The sequence below is a fragment of the Heteronotia binoei genome, chromosome 3 (assembly GCF_032191835.1).
Source record: "Heteronotia binoei isolate CCM8104 ecotype False Entrance Well chromosome 3, APGP_CSIRO_Hbin_v1, whole genome shotgun sequence".
Lineage (NCBI taxonomy): Eukaryota > Metazoa > Chordata > Lepidosauria > Squamata > Gekkonidae > Heteronotia > Heteronotia binoei.
Window position 1 is genome coordinate 60,452,629 of NC_083225.1, and position 19,128 is coordinate 60,471,756.

General features: G+C 39.1%; 1 protein-coding gene across 3 annotated transcripts; it reads left to right on the forward strand.

The window, feature by feature from the left end:
* Positions 1 to 283: 283 nt before the first annotated feature.
* CD99 (CD99 molecule (Xg blood group)) lies at positions 284 to 14,486 on the forward strand. Of its 3 annotated transcripts, XR_009555180.1 has the most exons (7): positions 284 to 333; positions 2,000 to 2,056; positions 4,309 to 4,332; positions 7,100 to 7,141; positions 8,612 to 8,719; positions 9,187 to 9,240; positions 11,552 to 14,486. XR_009555180.1 is itself a non-coding variant. In XM_060233912.1 (5 exons), exons 1-5 carry the CDS (start codon positions 4,281 to 4,283, stop codon positions 11,578 to 11,580), a joined length of 285 nt encoding a protein of 94 aa, XP_060089895.1. In that variant the 5' UTR covers positions 4,200 to 4,280; the 3' UTR covers positions 11,581 to 14,486. The 3 variants fall into 3 exon arrangements, 1 of the variants encoding a protein (XP_060089895.1); XR_009555181.1 differs by lacking the exon at positions 4,309 to 4,332; XM_060233912.1 differs by lacking the exons at positions 284 to 333; positions 2,000 to 2,056 and having other exon boundaries at positions 4,200 to 4,332.
* Positions 14,487 to 19,128: the final 4,642 nt, after the last annotated feature.

A 19,128-nucleotide genomic window follows, 5' to 3' on the forward strand; every position in this document is an offset into this window, starting at 1 on the left:
AATAAGAAACTGACCGAATAACATTGTGTTTGTGTGTGTAAGTCTGTATCTTGGTCCTCTGGATCCCTTTAAAAAAATAATTTAACAAATGTTGGTTGCTAGTTATAGGATGTTATATCCCACTTGATAAATCAGAACAATCTGTGTTTAGGAAGTTTTAGGAAGAGTTTAGGAAGAAGACAGGCAAAGTAGAGAGTCCAGCTCTGGTAGCATGCCTACATTCATAGACCTTGTTTCTGCTTTTAATACCTTCTGAAGTTTGTTCTTATCACTATTTGTCTATAGATGAACCCAGTCAACCTCAGCAGCCTGGAGGTCATGGTGACTCTGGAGGTAAGAGTGTCTAGAAGAACTTCTGGAATCCTTATCTGACAGTATGGATCATGGTTTTCCTTTAATCTAAATGCAATTTTTATAAAAGTCTTTTTTCAGTTAGGTTTATGAAACCCTAGCTTGCAGAGTCTGGCTTCTGAGGAAGCAAACTACTGATGGGGTTACTGAGAAAGTCTGATACTTAAAATTTAGTATTTTTAAGTTGGTGAAGAGATTCATTAAAGGTGTCTGTTTAAAAATCAATAGGAGTCCTACCTAGGGATAGGGTTGCTTGCTCTGGGTTGGCAAATACCTAGATATTTTGGGGATGGAGCTGAAGAGGCAGGATTTGGGGAGGAAAAGGACTTCAGTGGGGTATAATGCCATAAAGTCCATCCTTCAAAGTGACTGTTTTTATCAGGTTAACTGGTTTCAGCTGTTTGAAGATCGTTTGTAATCCCAGGAGATCACCAGCCACTACCTGGAGTCTCGCAATCCTAAGAACCGTGGGAAAGTGTATCTCCTGAAAAGCAAATAAAGAGGTCTAACCTTTCAAAAGTTACAATAAGACTCTAAGCTTGGCTGATACGTGTTGTTTGCCTCAGAACGTGTACGTTTTTACTGTTATCATTCCCGATCATAAGTAATCCAATATAATTGTTTGGCAAAGAGACTTGAAACTATTTGCAATCTGTTAACCCCTTCCAAAGGAAGAAATAAACTGACATTAGGGTTTTTGGCACACCCTAGGCTAGGCATCTGCCTCCCACACCCTTCCTCCCCTCCCCACCTGCAGGCAAAGCTAGACCAGGGCCCCATCCTCCTGCCTGTGCTCGCCCCACCACCCCCGCTCAGCCCCTTCCCCATTGCCTGCCCACAGCACTCCTGGCCAGGCTGGACTGTGAGGCAGAGGAGGGTGGTGGAGAGGTGGGCAGTGGTAAGGGCAAGTGCAGTGATGGCATGACAAGGGAGGGCAGGCTCTGAGCACCTCCAAGCACATGTGCCAGCCCACTGCTCCTGCTCAGCCTTCCAGCAGAAGCACAGTCCCGGGAAGGCTGAGTGGGAGCGGCAGGGTGGCACATGCACTCAGAGCCTGCCCTCCCTTGCCACGAAAGCCTTAGAGGCTCCAGGTGCCTCCAAGCAGAGAGGCTTCGAGCACACCTACCACTGCACTGCCATGCTGAGTGCACCCACTGCCCTGCTGCCCCCGCTCAGTCTCTTCCCCACCACTGCTTGCCCACAGCACTCCTGGTAGGCGGTGAGGCAGAGGAGGGTGGTGGAGAGGCAGGTGGCAACAAGGGCAAGTGTGGCAGGGAGGGGGCACCACGGGCAGTGTGGTGTGCACAGGGTTGGGGTGCCTGCCATGCGCCCATGCAGTTCTCCAGAAATTTGTTCATGGTGGCAGGATACCAAGGTGTTTGTGAAATTGCACTGATATAGCTGTTTCCCCAACCATAGAAAATGTTTTGGTAGTTCATGCAACAGATTTTTCCAACTGAATCTGAAACTTATTTGGAGCAAGTCCTATTGACTTCAATAAAATTTATTTGCTAATAGATAGGATTATAATTAAAGCTTTTTGGAAAGATGGAAAGAACTCTGTTGAAAAACTTAAAACAGAAATAAATGACAAAAACTTATAGTTTTCTTAATTTTAAATTCTTTGTTTGCAAAAATGTTTTTATAGGGGGATTCAGTGACAGTGACTTAATTGATGGGACACTGCCTCCACAAAAGCCAGGAGGTAAGTTATTGACAAACTTTCTTTCCTTTATTTGTAGCTTTTTCTTTTCCAGGGAGTATTCATTTAAGGAATAGCCTAAACGAAATTGTGATCTGTGAAACTTCTGAGTAGTACATAGTTACAGCAATGGCTACAAATTGAGGGAGGTTTAAAACTCATTTTGTTATTATTTCAGCTGGAATAGTCACTACTGGTGAACTTGCTGATGGTTCAGTTGTATTTCTACTTTTGCATTTACTTCAGATTTAAGATATTCAGAGGCCTCATAAGATAATTTAGGAAAGAGTACAAGATACCCTGTATACAAGTTAAATATTTTTCTCACATTTCCTTGTATAGAGATTATTTTAAATTTGGCCAGAAAATTATGTTGTTTTATGGTCACAGATTCCCAAAATATTCCTCCTAGTCATGTATCTCATTTCTTCTAAAATGTTCTGAGTTCACATCTGCATTATTTGTCCACCCCAGATTTTAGCTGGTTGATATATCATTTCCTTCTGACAATTTTATCTTTTCTAGGCTATTTATCATGAAACCTCATACAGCCTCTGCTACTCTGCAAACAGTCTGTCCTCAAAGGAAGGCAGTAAACATGTACCCTTTCAAGCGATAGCTGTTCGGCCTGTTTATTGTGGGCTTCCTTTACATTCTCTCTTTGTTTATTTAAAATATTTATATTCCTCCATATTCCCTGAACTCTATAAATCTTTTGTTTTATAGTTTTTCCGTTGCAATGAATGAACATTCAGGAAGAAAACACTGTTGTAAATTGAGGCCCTTTATACTAAGCAAAGCACAACAACCTATCCCTATTTTCCAGGAACCAACAGAACATTTTTTTAGCATCCTCTTAAGGATTTGATTAATTTTCTTCACCAAACCATACCCCTGTGGAAGATTAACTATTTCACTGTTAAGTTTTATTTCTCACAAGCTACATACTTCCTACTTTTCTCCCTAAAGGGGCCTAAAGTTACTTACCTACAATATACATAAACAAACCAACCTTCTTCAATACCTTGGGCAGTTTGAGTTTCCATAGCTGATTTCACCCAAGGGCATCATATGCGAGTCATGGGCCAAGAGCCCACAAGTCCGTAATATTGCTGTTTCACAGATATCTAGACAGCCTTTGGCTCTTGCCCTCTAGCTTTGCACCTCTGGTCACCCAAGCTTTATAGTACTGACAGTAAGAAGAACTTGCTCCAGATAGAATTCAGCTGCTGCCAGCAAGCTCTCCCTTGCCCAGCTTGTGTAATAAATAGATTGGAAACTGGAGTTCTGATTTGTGAGCATTTTGTGTTTGCCCTTTGAGCCAGGTAATCTCAGTAGAACCAGCTGGTCACAGTACTTTCCCTTGAATCTTTTGGACGCATAGTTGAAGAATGTACTACTGACTGCAATGTTTTCAGTAGGTTAGGAAAATACCTGCCAAGCTATCACACTCTTAAGAGATGTTTGTGTCTTTTTTCTTTCTATACATAGCATTTCTCCTTTCTTCCTTGAGGCTTTATTGTCAGATCAAAAGTGCTATTGACTGTGGCCAGCTCTAAAGATATTTAATATTTATTCCCTTTAATAACTTAACTGTGTTGATCATGTGTTTGAAAATGAGAGTTATGCACTTGCTGGGGTATGTGTGTGTGCATGCCAACACTGGGGTGGTTCTGGTGCTCAAATCTGAAGGAAACAGAACTATCTGTATGGTGCATGGAAATCCTCATGATGATTTTTCTTGGATGTTATTTTCCCCAGTGCTTCTAATGGAATTGTGCGTGATAAATAGCTTGATGATTTTTTCACTTTTAACTTTGGGCTGGTTATGCAAGATACATGTATCAGGCTGCATCTGGCAGGGGTTTTTTAAAATGCTATTCTATATGTATTTTTTTTTAAGTATAAAAAATAGGGTTGCCAGCTCCAGATGAGAAAATACCTGGAGATTTTGGAGCTGGAGACTGGGGAGGGTGGGGTTTGTGGGGGACTTCAATGGGGTATAATGCCATAGAGTTTACATTCCAAAGTTGCCATTTTCTCCAAGTAAACTGATTTATCACCTGGAGATCAGTTGTAATCCCAGAACTCCAGCTGCCACCTGGAGGTTGGCAACCCTGAAAAGCTAGAATGGCTTGATGCTTATGTGTAACTGACTAATTGACTAATCAATTATCTTGTGTTTTCTAAGTGATAATTTAGTGGCTGTTCTGCTTTGAACATAGTTATGCACCACTTTTTGTTTCTTAATGTAGGCCGTGCTTCTAACCCGTCTGCAGGTATTTATTTATTGTTTATTTATTTATTACTTTTCTATCCCACCCTCTCCACAAGTGGGCTCAGGGCAGCCAACAATCAATGAAAAACAATTTATGATTATAATTTAAAACAATAAAATAACAATTAAAATACATTTTATGGTGCTGTTTAAAACTTCAGTATAGGTGGGATCATAATGTGAGGTATGTGAGTTCTGGCCAAAGCTAATTGAATTAGTTACTGCTGAATCTTCAGTTTGGGTGTACCTTTGTATTATTTCTTTGTATGGACTTGTCACTAAGACAGTGGTGTTTTACTAGGTACAGTTCTTCATATGTTTCTGTCTCTTCTTTTCTTTAAAAATCCTTGTTATGGGGTTATATGATATCCTGTGAGACCCTTCAGTGCTCTAAAAGTGAACTGAGTTTATGTTGGCTTATTGCCTTTCAACTATGCACGACATAAAGCTTTTGAGTACAACCTGTTCAAATGCTAAGGTTGCAATCCTAAGAATACTTGGGAGTGGATCCCATTGAACTCAGTGGGATTTACTTCTGTTTAGGATGCACTGTAAAGAGCATAGACTAGTACTGGACGTTGCCATCTTCCTGCTTTTTCAGGTATGTACTGAGGCCAGGAAAACTATGACGTAGACTTTAGAGTAATAATAAGCAACCATTCCAGAAAGTCCTGAAAGGAGCACAAGCAATGGAAAGAGCCAATCTGTGTTCTAGATTCCTTTTGGTTAAATGTCCTGAAGGAGTCTCCCTGTGGAGACACCATCACATAATCAAGTTATATCAGGGCATTTCTTGTGAACTATTAAGAGTCATTGATCATACCATATCAAAACTGCTTCATATGAAATAAGCCAAAATAAAACAACCCCTTTTCTTTTTGGTCTAAGCTACATTCTTGTTGGCAAAGGTCTTTTTGTTGAAAAATAGGTGATGGAGCTCATCCAGGGATTGTTATACAGCTGCACATACTATTCAATGGACAAGGAGGTGGAATTCTCAGGAGGAGGAGGTAGAACTCTCAGAAAGGTTCAGGAGCTGTGCTTCTGTGAGCCACTGAATCTGAGGCCTGCTTGTTGGCATAGTTAGTCAGCAGCATACCGCATTATGTTTGGTGACTGTATTTGTGAAAAATATAAACCTCTTCAGAAAAAAAATGTTACAATACATGCACATCAGTTTGCTTAATAACAAAGACTTTTAGAAATGTATTAATTTTTAGAAAAGCTTATACCTACAAATATTTACTAAAGCCTTATTCCCCTCTCTTCATTTGTTTAATATGTATAGTGTGTTTGTTTTACTCTGGGTCATAAATTGTTCCAAATTAATGCAGTAAACGAAGTTGCTTCTGAATTGCAATAACTTGAAAGATTACATCAGCAGCTTTTTGACTCATTTTCTGTAAAATGCTGGCATAATTTTTAAAATTCTGCACAACATTAGTTGAGCATTCTGTTTTGCTATATTATACTGAATAACTGTTGCTATATGGTCTGGTGGTTGTGTACTAGGGATTGGTTATTGATTGGTTTAAAATGAAGCATCTTTCCACGCAATGGGTCCTCAAGATTCTTAACAAATTACAATATTAAATTATTTTAAATTATCCTAAGATTGTCCAATAGCAGCAAATACATTTGTACTGATAGCTCTAATTTCACTTCCTGGAGGTGCAGAGAGATTTCATAGTCTGTGGGGTGGTCCCTGAAGAAGACTTCTACTAATTCCAGCCCAGCTAAAATCCACTAGAGCAGGTTTCCAGAAGAAAGCACCATGCATGGATCTCAGTAGATTTTATACTAGTGTAAATGTGTCAATATAACTGCACTTGAGTAATATTTCCAGTACGTAACTATTTACACTCAGCATTTTAATACTACAATATTTGGCTCTCTAAAATTGAAAGTGAGAAAAAATGGGAAAAGAGTACTGCAGAGGTATTACTTTTTCCCAATAACTTAATATTCCATTGGATAAATGATAGGTTATGAGTAATGGGGGGGAAAGCACCAGTCAGTTTTATGAAAGTTATTGTACAGTTTGTTTTCAGTTGCTATTTGGAGACTGAGCAAAAACTGAGTATTATATAAAGTCCCTTAAAGGCTTTGTAGGAAAGATGCAGCTTGGTGAAAGCCCTGAGCCTGTGGATGGTTCTTTTCACAAGCAATATGGCTTTAGGTTGCCATGTCCAATTCAGGAAATATCTGGGGACTTTGGGAATGGAGTCAGGAACAAGGTTGTTACAAGGACAATTGAACTCCAAAGGGAGTTTTGGCCATCACATTTAAAGGGACCGTACTCCTTTTAAATGCCTTTCCCTCCACTGGAAATAATGGAAGATGGGGAAACCTTCTTCTGGGGCTCATAGAATTGGACCCTCTGGTCCAATCTTGTTTGAAACTTGGGAGGGGCGTTGGAGGAGAAGCACCAGATACTATGCTGAAAATTTGGTGCATCTTTCTCAAAAAACAGCCCTTTCAAGCCCCAGATACCCACAGATCAATTCATCATACCCTGTGGGGACCGGTCTTCATAGAATATAATGGAGTGCCCAGCAGACATCCCTCCACCACTTTCTAAAAACCATGAAGTAGGAGAAGGGCCTCCAAATCAGGGGATCCCCTGCGCCCAACTGGGGATTGGCAACGCTACTACTGCTACTCTTTCTAACACTGGCCAAGAGTTATTCTTTCTTTTCCTGAGGAATGCAGAAAAGAATGGGATTTTGTTATGCAAGAAATATGTTCTAACAGAACTGTTCTCACAGGTGGACATGGTGGAGATTCCACCACTGGTGAAAGCGCTAAAGGTAAGCATGTATGTTTTTATAAGGGTATTTTAAGTCCTAATTGATTGTAAACTTGGATGGCTACAGAAACTGTTTGATCAGATATTATGCTGCATATTATTAGTGCACATAAGCACATGATCCTTTGTGAAATCTTCACTATTTGGTAGGAGTATGAGATGACCAGCTTGCTAAGTGGCAGCTTTCTAACTGCTAATGATCATCTGTATTCTACCCTGTTGCCTGAAAGAACATCTGTTCTTGTGCAGCTTTGTTCTGTGCATATTGTCATACTGTACATGCAGTGGTTTGTAAGCCTCATTCCAGACATGCATTTTGGCTATGAATTGAAAAGACCAATATGATGCATCAGTGATACCTAAAAGTTTGGGATTATTTTGTGTTAGATAAAATTACTGACTGGATCACACATTATGAAAGAACTCCCACTTCACAGAATGTAATGAATAAGTGGAAAGCATAGATAACTAATCTTTCTGGTTCTTCAAACACTCTTTCTTTTATCTCCTACTAAAAACCAAGCTATCTGTCTATTCCATTAAATGTGCATCAATCTAATAGTATTGTTGAAATATAAACTGAATGTATAAATTAATAGATCATTGCTACTTTTAGTGATACAGGAATAATTCCTCTATTCTTCCTTGTAAGGCAGTATGTACCTCTGTATGTAAGATAACTGTTTACTCTTCTGTATGATTCGGGATTTCTCCTTTTTCTTGTAACCTTGTTTTTATTTGGATTAATAAATCAACTGTTATATTCGGGGCGGTGGGTTTGGGGGGAGGAGGGATAATAGCCTCCTGCTGCCAGTTTCACTTCCCAGTGTCCACTCTCTGGATCCTACCATATATAATGCTTGCAGCAGATACAGGACCCTCCATGTTTTAGTCATACATCCTGGGTGGGGTTTGATACCCTGCAAACACTACACTAGAGTATTCAAAGATAGAATCCTTTTTTTTTTTTTTTTACAAAGTCCCTGGAACAGCCTGGATGCCTTACAGCCATTCCCACAATAAGCATGCTGGTGAATTATACTTAATGTGCTTGGTGTTGCCTTTTTCCCATGGGGATGCATGGATGGAGTTTGATGCACTGCTGTCTCTTTAAGAGAGCTTAAACAGAGATGGGCTATGCAAAAATATTGTTTCCAATTTTGTGGTATTTATAAATTATGAAAGTAATCTGTTTCTGGAGACAATAAATATGCCTAACCTTGTCTTCCAGTGGAAATAAATATCTAACATAGCAATTATATCTAACATAGCAATCGAAGGCAACGCACGTGAGAGTAAAATCTCTTGAACGGAGTGTAATGTACTGATGATTCAAATATGCACTGGCTTGGCATATATATTAGTTGTTCCTGAGACTTAACTCCTAAATTTCTACATGATTTGTGCAAGTTGAACTTGAATTAATATTAGGTCAGATCTGCTTTCCAATGGAGGAATGTTGTTTTCACAGACGGTGGAATGCTAGCTGGCATTATTAGCTCAGTACTCGTGGCAGTGGTTGGGGCTGTGTCAAGCTTCATAGCTTACCAGAAGAAAAAGCTCTGCTTCAAAGCAAGTGGTGAGTTTATTCCTCGTTTTGTTGCTCTTACCTTGAAATGTTTCCCATAAAGCCTTGATTAACCCAGCTGTTTTGTAACAAGTATGTAAGTGCTGTCAGGTTACAACTAACAGATGGTGACACCAGCGAGGGGCTTTTAAGGCAAGCAAGAAGCAGATGTGGTTTGCCATTGCCTCCCTGGGGTCGTCCACCCAAGTACTGACCCTGCTTATCTTCTGCAATCTGATGAGATCAGCCTATGCCATGCCACCTTCCCTCCCTGTGTGACAATTAAGAAAAGGAAATCCTCCATAGAATAGTCTCGTCCTAAACACTGCATTTCTAACCTAACTTTAGGTTTACAGAGTTGGAAACGACTGGTAATTGCACAGGGGACTACCTTTGTCTTTTTTTTTACTGTGCATGTATGCATCCATGACACACGCACATATATATGGTTGGTGTCTTAACTCTGTTTATGTCTGCAGATCAAGAGAATGTTAATATGGAAAGCCAGCAGGGAGCACATGCTGAGCCACCTGGTAAGGAAGACTCTTCATACAAATGCAAAACTTAATTTTGATTGCTTATGATTTTCTAAAGGAAGAATCAAGATTAGGTTTCTACAAAGTGTTCCATAATGGTATCCTGCTTAACCTCAGCAGTAGAATTTCATTATGTGCCTTCAGGCCATTAAGTATCTCCAGTATTTATTAAATGTACTAACAATTTTATTATCTCTTGATAGAACATTTTGAGGAAAGTAGAATCAATACTAAATATTTAATGCTAGGAAAGTAACTATCTCAATAATAGATTTAATTTACTTTCTCCCACAAAAGTCATTGCAATTATTAGTCTTTATGAAGAAAAAAATGAAGTAGCTTCAATCAGAGGCATGACTGAGTTGAGGTAAAACTTTATCTACGTATTTCATCTTCCACTCATGCCACTGGAGTTCATTGATAAGTGTAGATGTTTTTGCTACCACTTCTGTTTTCTCCTCTTAACCATACATTACATAGTTGTTTCTCCACCCATCTAAGAATGAATCCTTTACACTGCAGTGCTTTTGTATGGGTGCTTTATAAGGAGAGGAGACTGCTATGAAAGTGCTCTGTGAGGAGGAAATAAAGCACCTATTCTTATTTATTAAAATTTGAATCTTATTTTCTTCAGTGCTTCCAAAGTGTTTTACTGCATAAAATTAGTATCAGTAATATCACCAGCAATGAAAACTACGTAAAATTACTCAGAAGCAAATCAGAGTAAATACCATCAAAAGCTAATAGCCAAATCAAAATATATAAACCTTCAAGGAGCTCTTACCCTTTTGAAAAATGTCTTGATATCAAAAGGAGTCCATTTGGTGGGGAATGCATACATGCCTTAAGGGAGGGATGGTGGCTCAGTGGTAGAGCATCTGCTTGGGAAGCAGAAGGTCCCAGGTTCAATCCCTGGCATCTCCAAAAAAGGGTCCAGGCAAATAGGTGTGAAAAACCTCAGCTTGAAACCCTGGAGAGCTGCTGCCAGTCTGAGAAGACAATACTGACTTTGATGGACCAAAGATTTGATTCAGTATAAGGCAGCTTCATATGTTCGTATGTATTTATGCATGAATAAGCTTTGGGCATATATAATGCACAGTAAAAATTAGGTAACTGAATTTTTTTCAGTTTCATTTGTTCTTTTATATGCTGATTCATGATCAAAATGGCAAAGCCTAAGCAAGCAGTAATTCATTAAAAACCCTTAAACAATACATTTATTGAATAATTATGGTGATTGTAGAATATGAATGTATATGATGGATAAAGATTACAGGGCTGGAGCAATCAAAGCTTGACTGGAAAAAAATTGTATTAGCTGTAGTTAGTTGTTTGTCATTGTACTGGAATGTGCTGGAAGTCTGACAGCAGCAGCCCCCTCATTGTTGGATCTTGAATTAGACCAGTAAAACAAAGCTTAGTCAGAATTTGCACAAGGGAAATGTTAACAGAATTTGGACAGAGCTGAGGCTGTATAAAAGAAACTCAAGGCAGGAAAGATTAACTTGTTTCACATAGTATTGTATGGAACAAAGAAGCTTGCTGTAAAAGACAGAATGATGCAAAAAGTTATCCTTTTTATTTATGCTCACAATGATGGTGAAAGAGGTTTTTCTCAGTTTGTTCCATTGCCACAGTGTATGGCAGTGTTAGCCCCTAAAAATTCTTGTGTTCAGGATTATTAGGATTCAGTAAAGCAATCCTAGACAGAGCTGAGATTTTAAGATGTCAATGGACTTCAAGTCAGCAGGTTACATTTTACAGAATCCATGTGCAGTTTCCACACACACACCCATAACAATTTTTTAAAGGCTTCTCTCAAGCTGCTCTTGGGGTCACCTGGGAGAAGCATTTGGGCTGCAGCAGACAGGTGGAGGTGGGAAGTTGCACTTCTTTGCATAGAATCAAATGGAATCCTACCCATTGGGGATAACTTTGCTTAAAAGCCAATTAAGCAATATACCCATGAACTCTATCATCTCATCTCCTGTAGGTGCTTCCCCTCAGGGCAAATACCTTCATCTAGTCCCAGTTAGCTAGCTGATACTCTGGGAAGAGGGCAAAAGGAATTTTAGACATCTAGGGCAATAGATTCTAAACCCCTCCCCGCAAGCATACTGAGAGATAGGTTCCACTGAACTCAACAGAACTTGAATAAACATGTTTAAAGTCAGGTTATAAGGAATTTTAATTGTAGCTTCTATGCTTCTGATGCCTCTAATGGTATTTATATCAATGGACAGTATATTTAATGGTACTTATATCAACTGACCATATATTTAATAAACTCTTTTTCTTTCTTTAGTTCAACGCACTCTTTTGCAGAAATCATAATGGAATTTAAAGGAAAGACCAGCAAAACTGGATAGAAAATGTGCATGTTCCCCTGACCAGTACCACATAGTGCCAACACCAAAACTTGGAGCTGTAAAGGAGACTTAAAATAATTGTGCTGAAATGTCTTTGAGAGGGAGCAGGATGCTCTAGCAAATCAAACTACTTGTGTCATCTGTGGCAAACTGAAGCAATGTTGTTGCTGATGATTGGCTTTTAAAACATTTTTGTTGGAATAGTTGGCTTTTGTCAGAAGTCTCATCTCTGATTTTGTTGTAAGAATGTTGAAGGTGACATAATTTTTGTCTTTTGATTTTTCTGCTTGCAGAACACCCATCATCTGACAGGCAAAAGTCATTGAGGAGAGGTCTAGTGAATGCAATCCCATGTGGAGTTATTCCAGTCTACTTCAGTGAGATTAGGCTGGAGTAACCTACATTGGATTGCACTCTGTATGTTGCAAGGATTCCTTACTGATGCATTATGCGTCTGCAAGCACCATGCACAGACCCACATTGCACCCATGGTAAAGTACTACTCCTCTGTCAAGCCTGACAAACTCATGTGCTCTCTGTCATGTCTGGGTCCTCAAGTGTCTTGCTATACTTATCTCCATTGGTAAAAATATGCTTGGAAATGTCATTTGGGAATAAAAAATTAACCTTTTCCTTATCCTAGTGGCCCTGAGAAACCCCATTTATTGGGAATCAACCCAGTTTTGGATGGCCACAGCCTAGGTTCTGTTTTTTGATCACACTAGAAGCTGATAGAATGTTGGAAGTGGGCTTCTAAACTGAGGTATTTGCTCCTCAGGAAGTCAGTAAAACCCTTTCTGCCATGGATGTTTGTCTTCCAGTCTAATACACAGGAAATGGAGATACTAATTACACATTGCCTTAATATTTGTCACTGTGAAATTTTAAAAAAATAATCTTGTCTGGTATTTGTTACAATTAGAATGCAAAGATAATAATTGAGAATGAATATTTCTGCCCTATAAAGATGGTTTTCCTTTGCCTTATCCAACTGTCTATACTGGCTAATTAAAAATAAATTGGAAGACTTGTACCTCTACACATCTACTACACCTAAGGCTGTATCATGTTGGAATATCAAAATTCCTTCAGTGAATGTAATTTTTCATTGGAATATCTTGTGTCTGTGCTGTGGGGTGTGCCTTTGAATTATTCATAAGTGACCTGTGATATGCCAACTCTTTTGTATTTTCCCCAAAATTTGATAGTCTCATGACTTATTAGTTTTATTAGCTATTCGTTCCAAATATATATAGTTCCAGTAACAGAGCTTTTTGTGCCCATTTGCAGGTGCCTTAAATAATTCATCATGTAGTGCTATCTAATACAAATGATTACTAGCAAACAACTGACCAGAACAGAGTGAGTGAGTGCTCCACATTAGTTTGTTTGGTATACTTTGTTTTGTGTAGAGCCAGTTTGGTGTAGAGGTTAAGAGTGTGGACTCTAATATGGGAGAACCAGGTTTGATTCCTCATACCTTCTGACCTTGGGTCAGTCACAGTTCTCTCACGGCTGTTCTCTTAAGATCAGTTCCCAAAAGAGCTCTCTCAGGCCCACCTACCTCACAAGGTGTCTTGTTGTGGGAAGAAGATGGGAAAGGAAATGTAAGCTGCTCTGAGACTCCAAGTGAAGGGTGGGGTATAAGTCTCCTCTTCCTTTTTCAGAATACCTTGAGATGGTAACTGAGAGTAATAATAAAAGTCTGTTTACATTGGATGAAATCTTGCTTAAAAGTATGCCTGCTTTTATGGTCTGAAATGTAGCCTTAGCTAAGCAATGCAAATTGGACAAATTCTAGCACAGACAATGATTTAAGAATTTCTGTATGTGCATTGGAGTAAACCAAAATGGGGTGACAATTTGCTATTAAAAGGTAGGAAATCAATGTGACAAATGAATCATTTCACCATATCCAGTAACTCATCAGTACAGTAAACCAAATACCACTTTGCAATTACACTATAAACCGGGGTAGTACTTACGTATCCCTCCAAATATATGTCATATAGTGCAGTCCTATGCATAGCTATTCAGACATTAATTTCATAGACTAAGAATAATGGTGCATAGGATTGTGCTGTTGTGACTTCACTAATAGCATTTTAGTTCGAAGCAAAGTTTACAGGCTAGATGATTGCAAAGAGTTTTTATTTAGTGGCAATGTTTTATTTTTAATTGTAAATTTCATTTTGTAAACCAAGAGCAATGCCTTAAGTTTTTTTTTTACTGAATACTTGAGTGCCCTTGATTCTGGAGATGTTGCCATGACCTTATTAAGTAATCCAAAACACAATCACTCACACTTCATCAGTTGCAATAAGAAATCTGTGCGTAAGTGGCTATGAAATCAGTGTGACATATTTCCTATTAGGCATGCTTAGAATTTGCTTTGGTCCTATATGGAATAAGCTCTCTTAAGAGAGAGCTATAGTGGTTAGTCTGTTGGATTACAACTAGGAAGAAAAAGCTTGAATGCCTATTCAGTTATTAGTGACTGGATGATTTTAGGCCAGTCTCTCATTCTCACAGTACATAGGGCTGGTGTGAAGATATAATGGGGGAAGGTGATCATGAATGCCATCCTGCATTCCTTGGAAGATGATCATATATGCACACACTCAGTGTGATTTACTTTTCCATAAATCTGCATTTGGTTGAGATATCAGGCTCTAAGTGAATCACAAACATTGTCTACACTCTTCCCACTGGTATTTCTTGTATAGTGTTATGTGCTAAAACAATTTATAGATTAATAGCTGTTTGGGTTATTAAACTTTCAATTGGAGTTATGAATCAATAACCTCTGAGAACTGGTAATCAAGAAAGAATTGTGATTTTCTTTTTTAAAATAAACCAATTTAAAAAACACCTTATTTTGTTTGTCTGCATGTTTTAGTAGGGTTATTCAAGTATAGATAATCTGGACTGGATGTGTTAGGAAACAGATTTGGAGTGCAGTCAGAAGTTTTTGAGTTACATATGTGGTGGGTTGTTTTTTTTAGTGGTTTCTGTGGATTCATTAAACACTGCCTACTATGTGATTTTATGGCTGGGAATGCAAGTTCAACACACCTAAACAAAAACCAAGCTTAAAATTCTTAGGATACTATCAAGGCTGACCTGCTTTGGTCTGAGAACTTTGTTTCCTTATCTGAACCCACGACCCTGAAACAAGATTCTCTGTGGTAGTGTTACCAAGTTTAAATGAGGTTTGGTTCAGAAAACTCTTCAGCAACACACACCATAAACCAAAAGAAAGCTGTATTGAAGAAATTCAAGAGAAGGATTTTAAAAGCAATATATACAGTTCCAGTGGCAGCTGAAGCACACAAAGATAAGAAAGCCACCCGTCTACATACACTTAATCAGTTCCCCAGTGTAGATATTGACTTATCATAACTAAAAGCAAAAGTGTTCCAGAGCATACAGCAAGGGGAGGAAAACAAGAAATGCAAAAGGAAAGATGTACCAGCTTATCATAGACTCTATGCTATATCATGCCAACCATATTTGTTATATGAAGAGTGCATTTATCACACACAACAGAAGAATATAGCTTGACCCATGGTTAATGTATTTGTCACAAAAACAAACAACAGTAAACTTCTAAAACTTTACATTCAATACAATTTCTTGGATTTTCAACATACCATGATTTTGGAATTTTCCATGCTAACATGGACTCTAATCTCACAATGATTTATCATTATACATTGCAATTCAGTTTACCATCCCAGTTTGTGTTCCGATGCTATACTACAACATAAAATCAATATAATAAGTGTAAAATTGGGCCATGAAAACAGTGGACAGGAGAGAACCCAAAAAATGGAGAAAGGAATTCTGAACCAGTTGAGTTTATAGAAGAATATGCAATGCTGAATATGTATAATCCTTAAGAAAGAACACCACAATGACAGGAGAATACCACTGTACAAAACATGTTCATCAAACAGAATAAATGTGTTACATGATCCAATTGCTCATGCTGAAGAAGCACCTCACATTCTACACAAGGTAATTCTCATCCACATCTTCAGTGTTTGCTGGGTCAGGCTTGTTTCTCCATCAGGGTCCAGGTAGACATGTCCCCACTGGAGTTTCTGATCTGTTTTGTGAATGTGTTTCTTCCTCATATCTGACAAAGTGAGCTTTAATTCACCAAGTCCTACACCCTGGAAAACTTAGCTAGTCTCCAGTTTTGTTCTACAAATTAACACAGTTGAAGCCTTTCTCCCTCAGCAGTCCTGGGGCTGTACTTGTTTTCCATTCACTGAAAATGTCAAGACAGTGTGTGATTGCAATAAAAAAGGCCAACACCATGCTGGGAATTATTAGGAAGGGAACTGAAAACAAATCAGCCAGTATCATAATGTCCCTGTATAAATCGATGGTGTGGTCTCATTTGGAGTGCAATTCTGGTCACTGCACCTCAAAAAGTATATTATAGCGTTGGAAAAAGTCCAAAAAAGGGCAACTATTATGATTAAAGGTTTGGAACACTTTCCCTATGAAGAAATGTTAAAACGCTTGGGGCTGTTTAGCTTGGAGAAACATCGACTGCGGGTTGGCATGATAGAGGTTTACAAGATTATGCATGGGATGGAGAAAGAAGTCCTTTTCTCCCTTTCTCACAATTCAAGAACTTGTGGGCATTCAATGAAATTGCTGAGCAGTCAGGTTAAAACGGATAAAAGGAAGTACTTCTTTATCCAAAGGGTGATTAACATGTGGACTTCACTGCCACAGGAGGTGGTGGTGGCTACAAGCATAGCCAGCTTCAAGAGGGGATTGGATAAAAATATGAAGCAGAGGTCCATCAGTGGCTATTAGCCACAGTGTGTGTGTCTGTGTGTGTGTGTCTGTGTGTGTGTGTGTGTGTGTGTGTATATATATATATATATATATATATATATATATATATATATATATATATATATATATATATATATATATGTCACTGTGTGATTCAGAGTGTTGGACTGGATGGGCCATTGGCCTGATCCAACATGGCTTCTCTTATGTTCCAGTTGGATGCCACAAGGTGCTGGGAGGAAAAGGGCTCACTTCAGAATGTAGACTTTCCCCCCTCACAGGAGCAATTTCATCCACTCTTAACAGGGTGTTTAGAATTCAGAAGCTTCATCAGTTCAAGCTGAAAGCCACCCCTTAGCAGACACTGCCTCTGCTTGCTCAGGGGAATACTTCTCCCTTTTGTGATGTAGTGGCTCACAGGAACTCTGCACAAAAATCAACTTTCTCTAGATGGCAGTGTTTTCAGACCTTCTATTTTAAAAGTTACCATTGATTAATGAGGTTGCGTGTTAATACAGTAACCTACTGAACTAGAGAAAAGTTGATTTTTACAAGGATTTGAATTAAGTGGATTTTTTTATTAAAAAAATGTACTGTGTTCACTATAACTCTCTATTGAGGACAAGTTTTGTCCATGTTGACAGGTAGTGTTTACAAAGTTCATGCATCCATTCTGTCTTTTCTCTGCCTTACAGACAGGAAAGCTAATAAGAACAGTCATCTCCACAAGGACTCCTTAGTTTCCAACCAGTAAAGATGTGGATGATAGCTCTCAAGTAGCTTTACATCACAGGGGTGGAGAAAAGCTGTTGTGGATTAATGTGAAGCAAGTTTATGCCACACCCAGCTTACCTTGGTAGTCATATGAGAATTAGTTTGAAGGGCTGAGTGTCTTCTCTGTGGGAAGGGAGGTGAGCAGGGAGAAGTGTTAGTGTTTTTTTTACTGGCTGTGATACAAGCAGTTTTCCCTTCCCCTTTCCTTAACCTACATGCCTCTTGCTGATAGGTTAACAAGGAGTCTGTGGATGGGTGGGTGTTATGACGGAGACAGAAGTCTGACTCAATTAATTTGTGTCTGGATTTTGACTTTTCTCCTCCAAATCTTTTTTTGTTCGAATTATACGGATGTTTCAGACAAATGCAGAAGGGAAATAGCACATGGCTGAATTGGAAATTATATTGTTATTTGCTTAGTCTTTTTTTTTAATTAACTCTTGGAAAGAACCAGCAGTGCTTTAAAACCTTTCTCAGACAAAGTCTCTGAGGGAGTGGAAGACAAGATCATGGTGAAATTAACAGTGGCCCTTTTGTATACAGGTTGTTTTCTGCTCCATGTGTCAGGTAAGAAGCTATTAAATACTGTTCAGGTTGGGCTGTGGGGCTGATCTTATTATAATGGTTCTTATTGTAATGGTTATTTATAAATGGTGTTCCTATTTTCAAAGTTTTAGTTCTAAAATGAAAAAAAAAATGAAAGGTGGCTGGCTCAAATTTTATACAATGCCTTGCTCTCCAGGTCTAGAGATTTGTGATCAGACTGTTGTTAGTACTGAAATGCACTCTGTTCATGGTCAGAGATATTCTGTTGTTCATGCATTCCAGGTCTAATCTTGGCATTTATTACTACTTATTTACTAGATTTCGGTTCTACTTTTCCATCCAATCAGGGCCACCAGCGCTACTAAGAATTAAAAACAGAACATTATAAACACAGATCATAAAACCAGTTGAAAAAGAAGGTGCCTTTGCGTTTATTTATTTATTTTATTTAGAATTTATATCCCGCCCTTCCCACAAGTGGCTCAGGGCGGCGTTGCAATTGAGTCATGGTGACCTCAGGGTCCAGGCACAGGTTCCAGGCAAGAGGCAGTTTGCCATTGCCTTCTCCACATAGCAACTCTAGCCTTATTGAAAGTTGTAAGCCACCTTGTGAACAGACTTATAAAGGGCGGGTGGGGGGGGGGGCGGTCAACTAGAATTTTAAAACAAAACAATACAATTCAGGTGAATTAAAAGAATATGGTGGGTTTTAATCAGATTGTTGTTTAACAAAGATTGGAGTTCTAAGAAAAGGAGGCTGTCCAGGAAAGTAAGTTCCAGGTAGGGTTGCCAAGTCCAATTCAAGAAATATCTGGGGACTTTGGGGGTGGAGCCAGGAGACTTTGGGGGTGGGGCCAGGAGACACTGGGGGCGGAGCCAGGAACAAGGGTGTGACAAGCATAATTGAACTCCAAGAGAGTTCTGGCCATCACATTTAAAGGGACAGCACACCTTTTTAAATGTCTTTCTTCCATAGGAAATAATGAAGGATAGGGGCACCTTCTTTTGGGGCTCATAGAATTGGACCCCCTGGTCCAATCGTTTTGAAACTTGGGGGGTACTTTGGGAAGAGGCACTAGATACTATATTGAAAATTTGGTGCCTCTACCTCAAAAAACAGCTCCCCCAGAGCCCCTGAAACCTCCAGAACAATTCCCCATTATACCCTATGAGAATCGATCACATAGGAAATAATGAAGACGTTTCCCTCTCCCCCCCCCCCCCCTTCTGGCCAGTCTGAAGCAGCGGATCAGCCTCTCAACTCACCATTTGCTGCCAGCTTCTTCACAGAAACACACACAGACACACCATTTTAAATAGAAGCCTTTCAAGTCAAGCCTCTGGAGGTGCAAAGGCACATGGTCCTTTGCAGGCA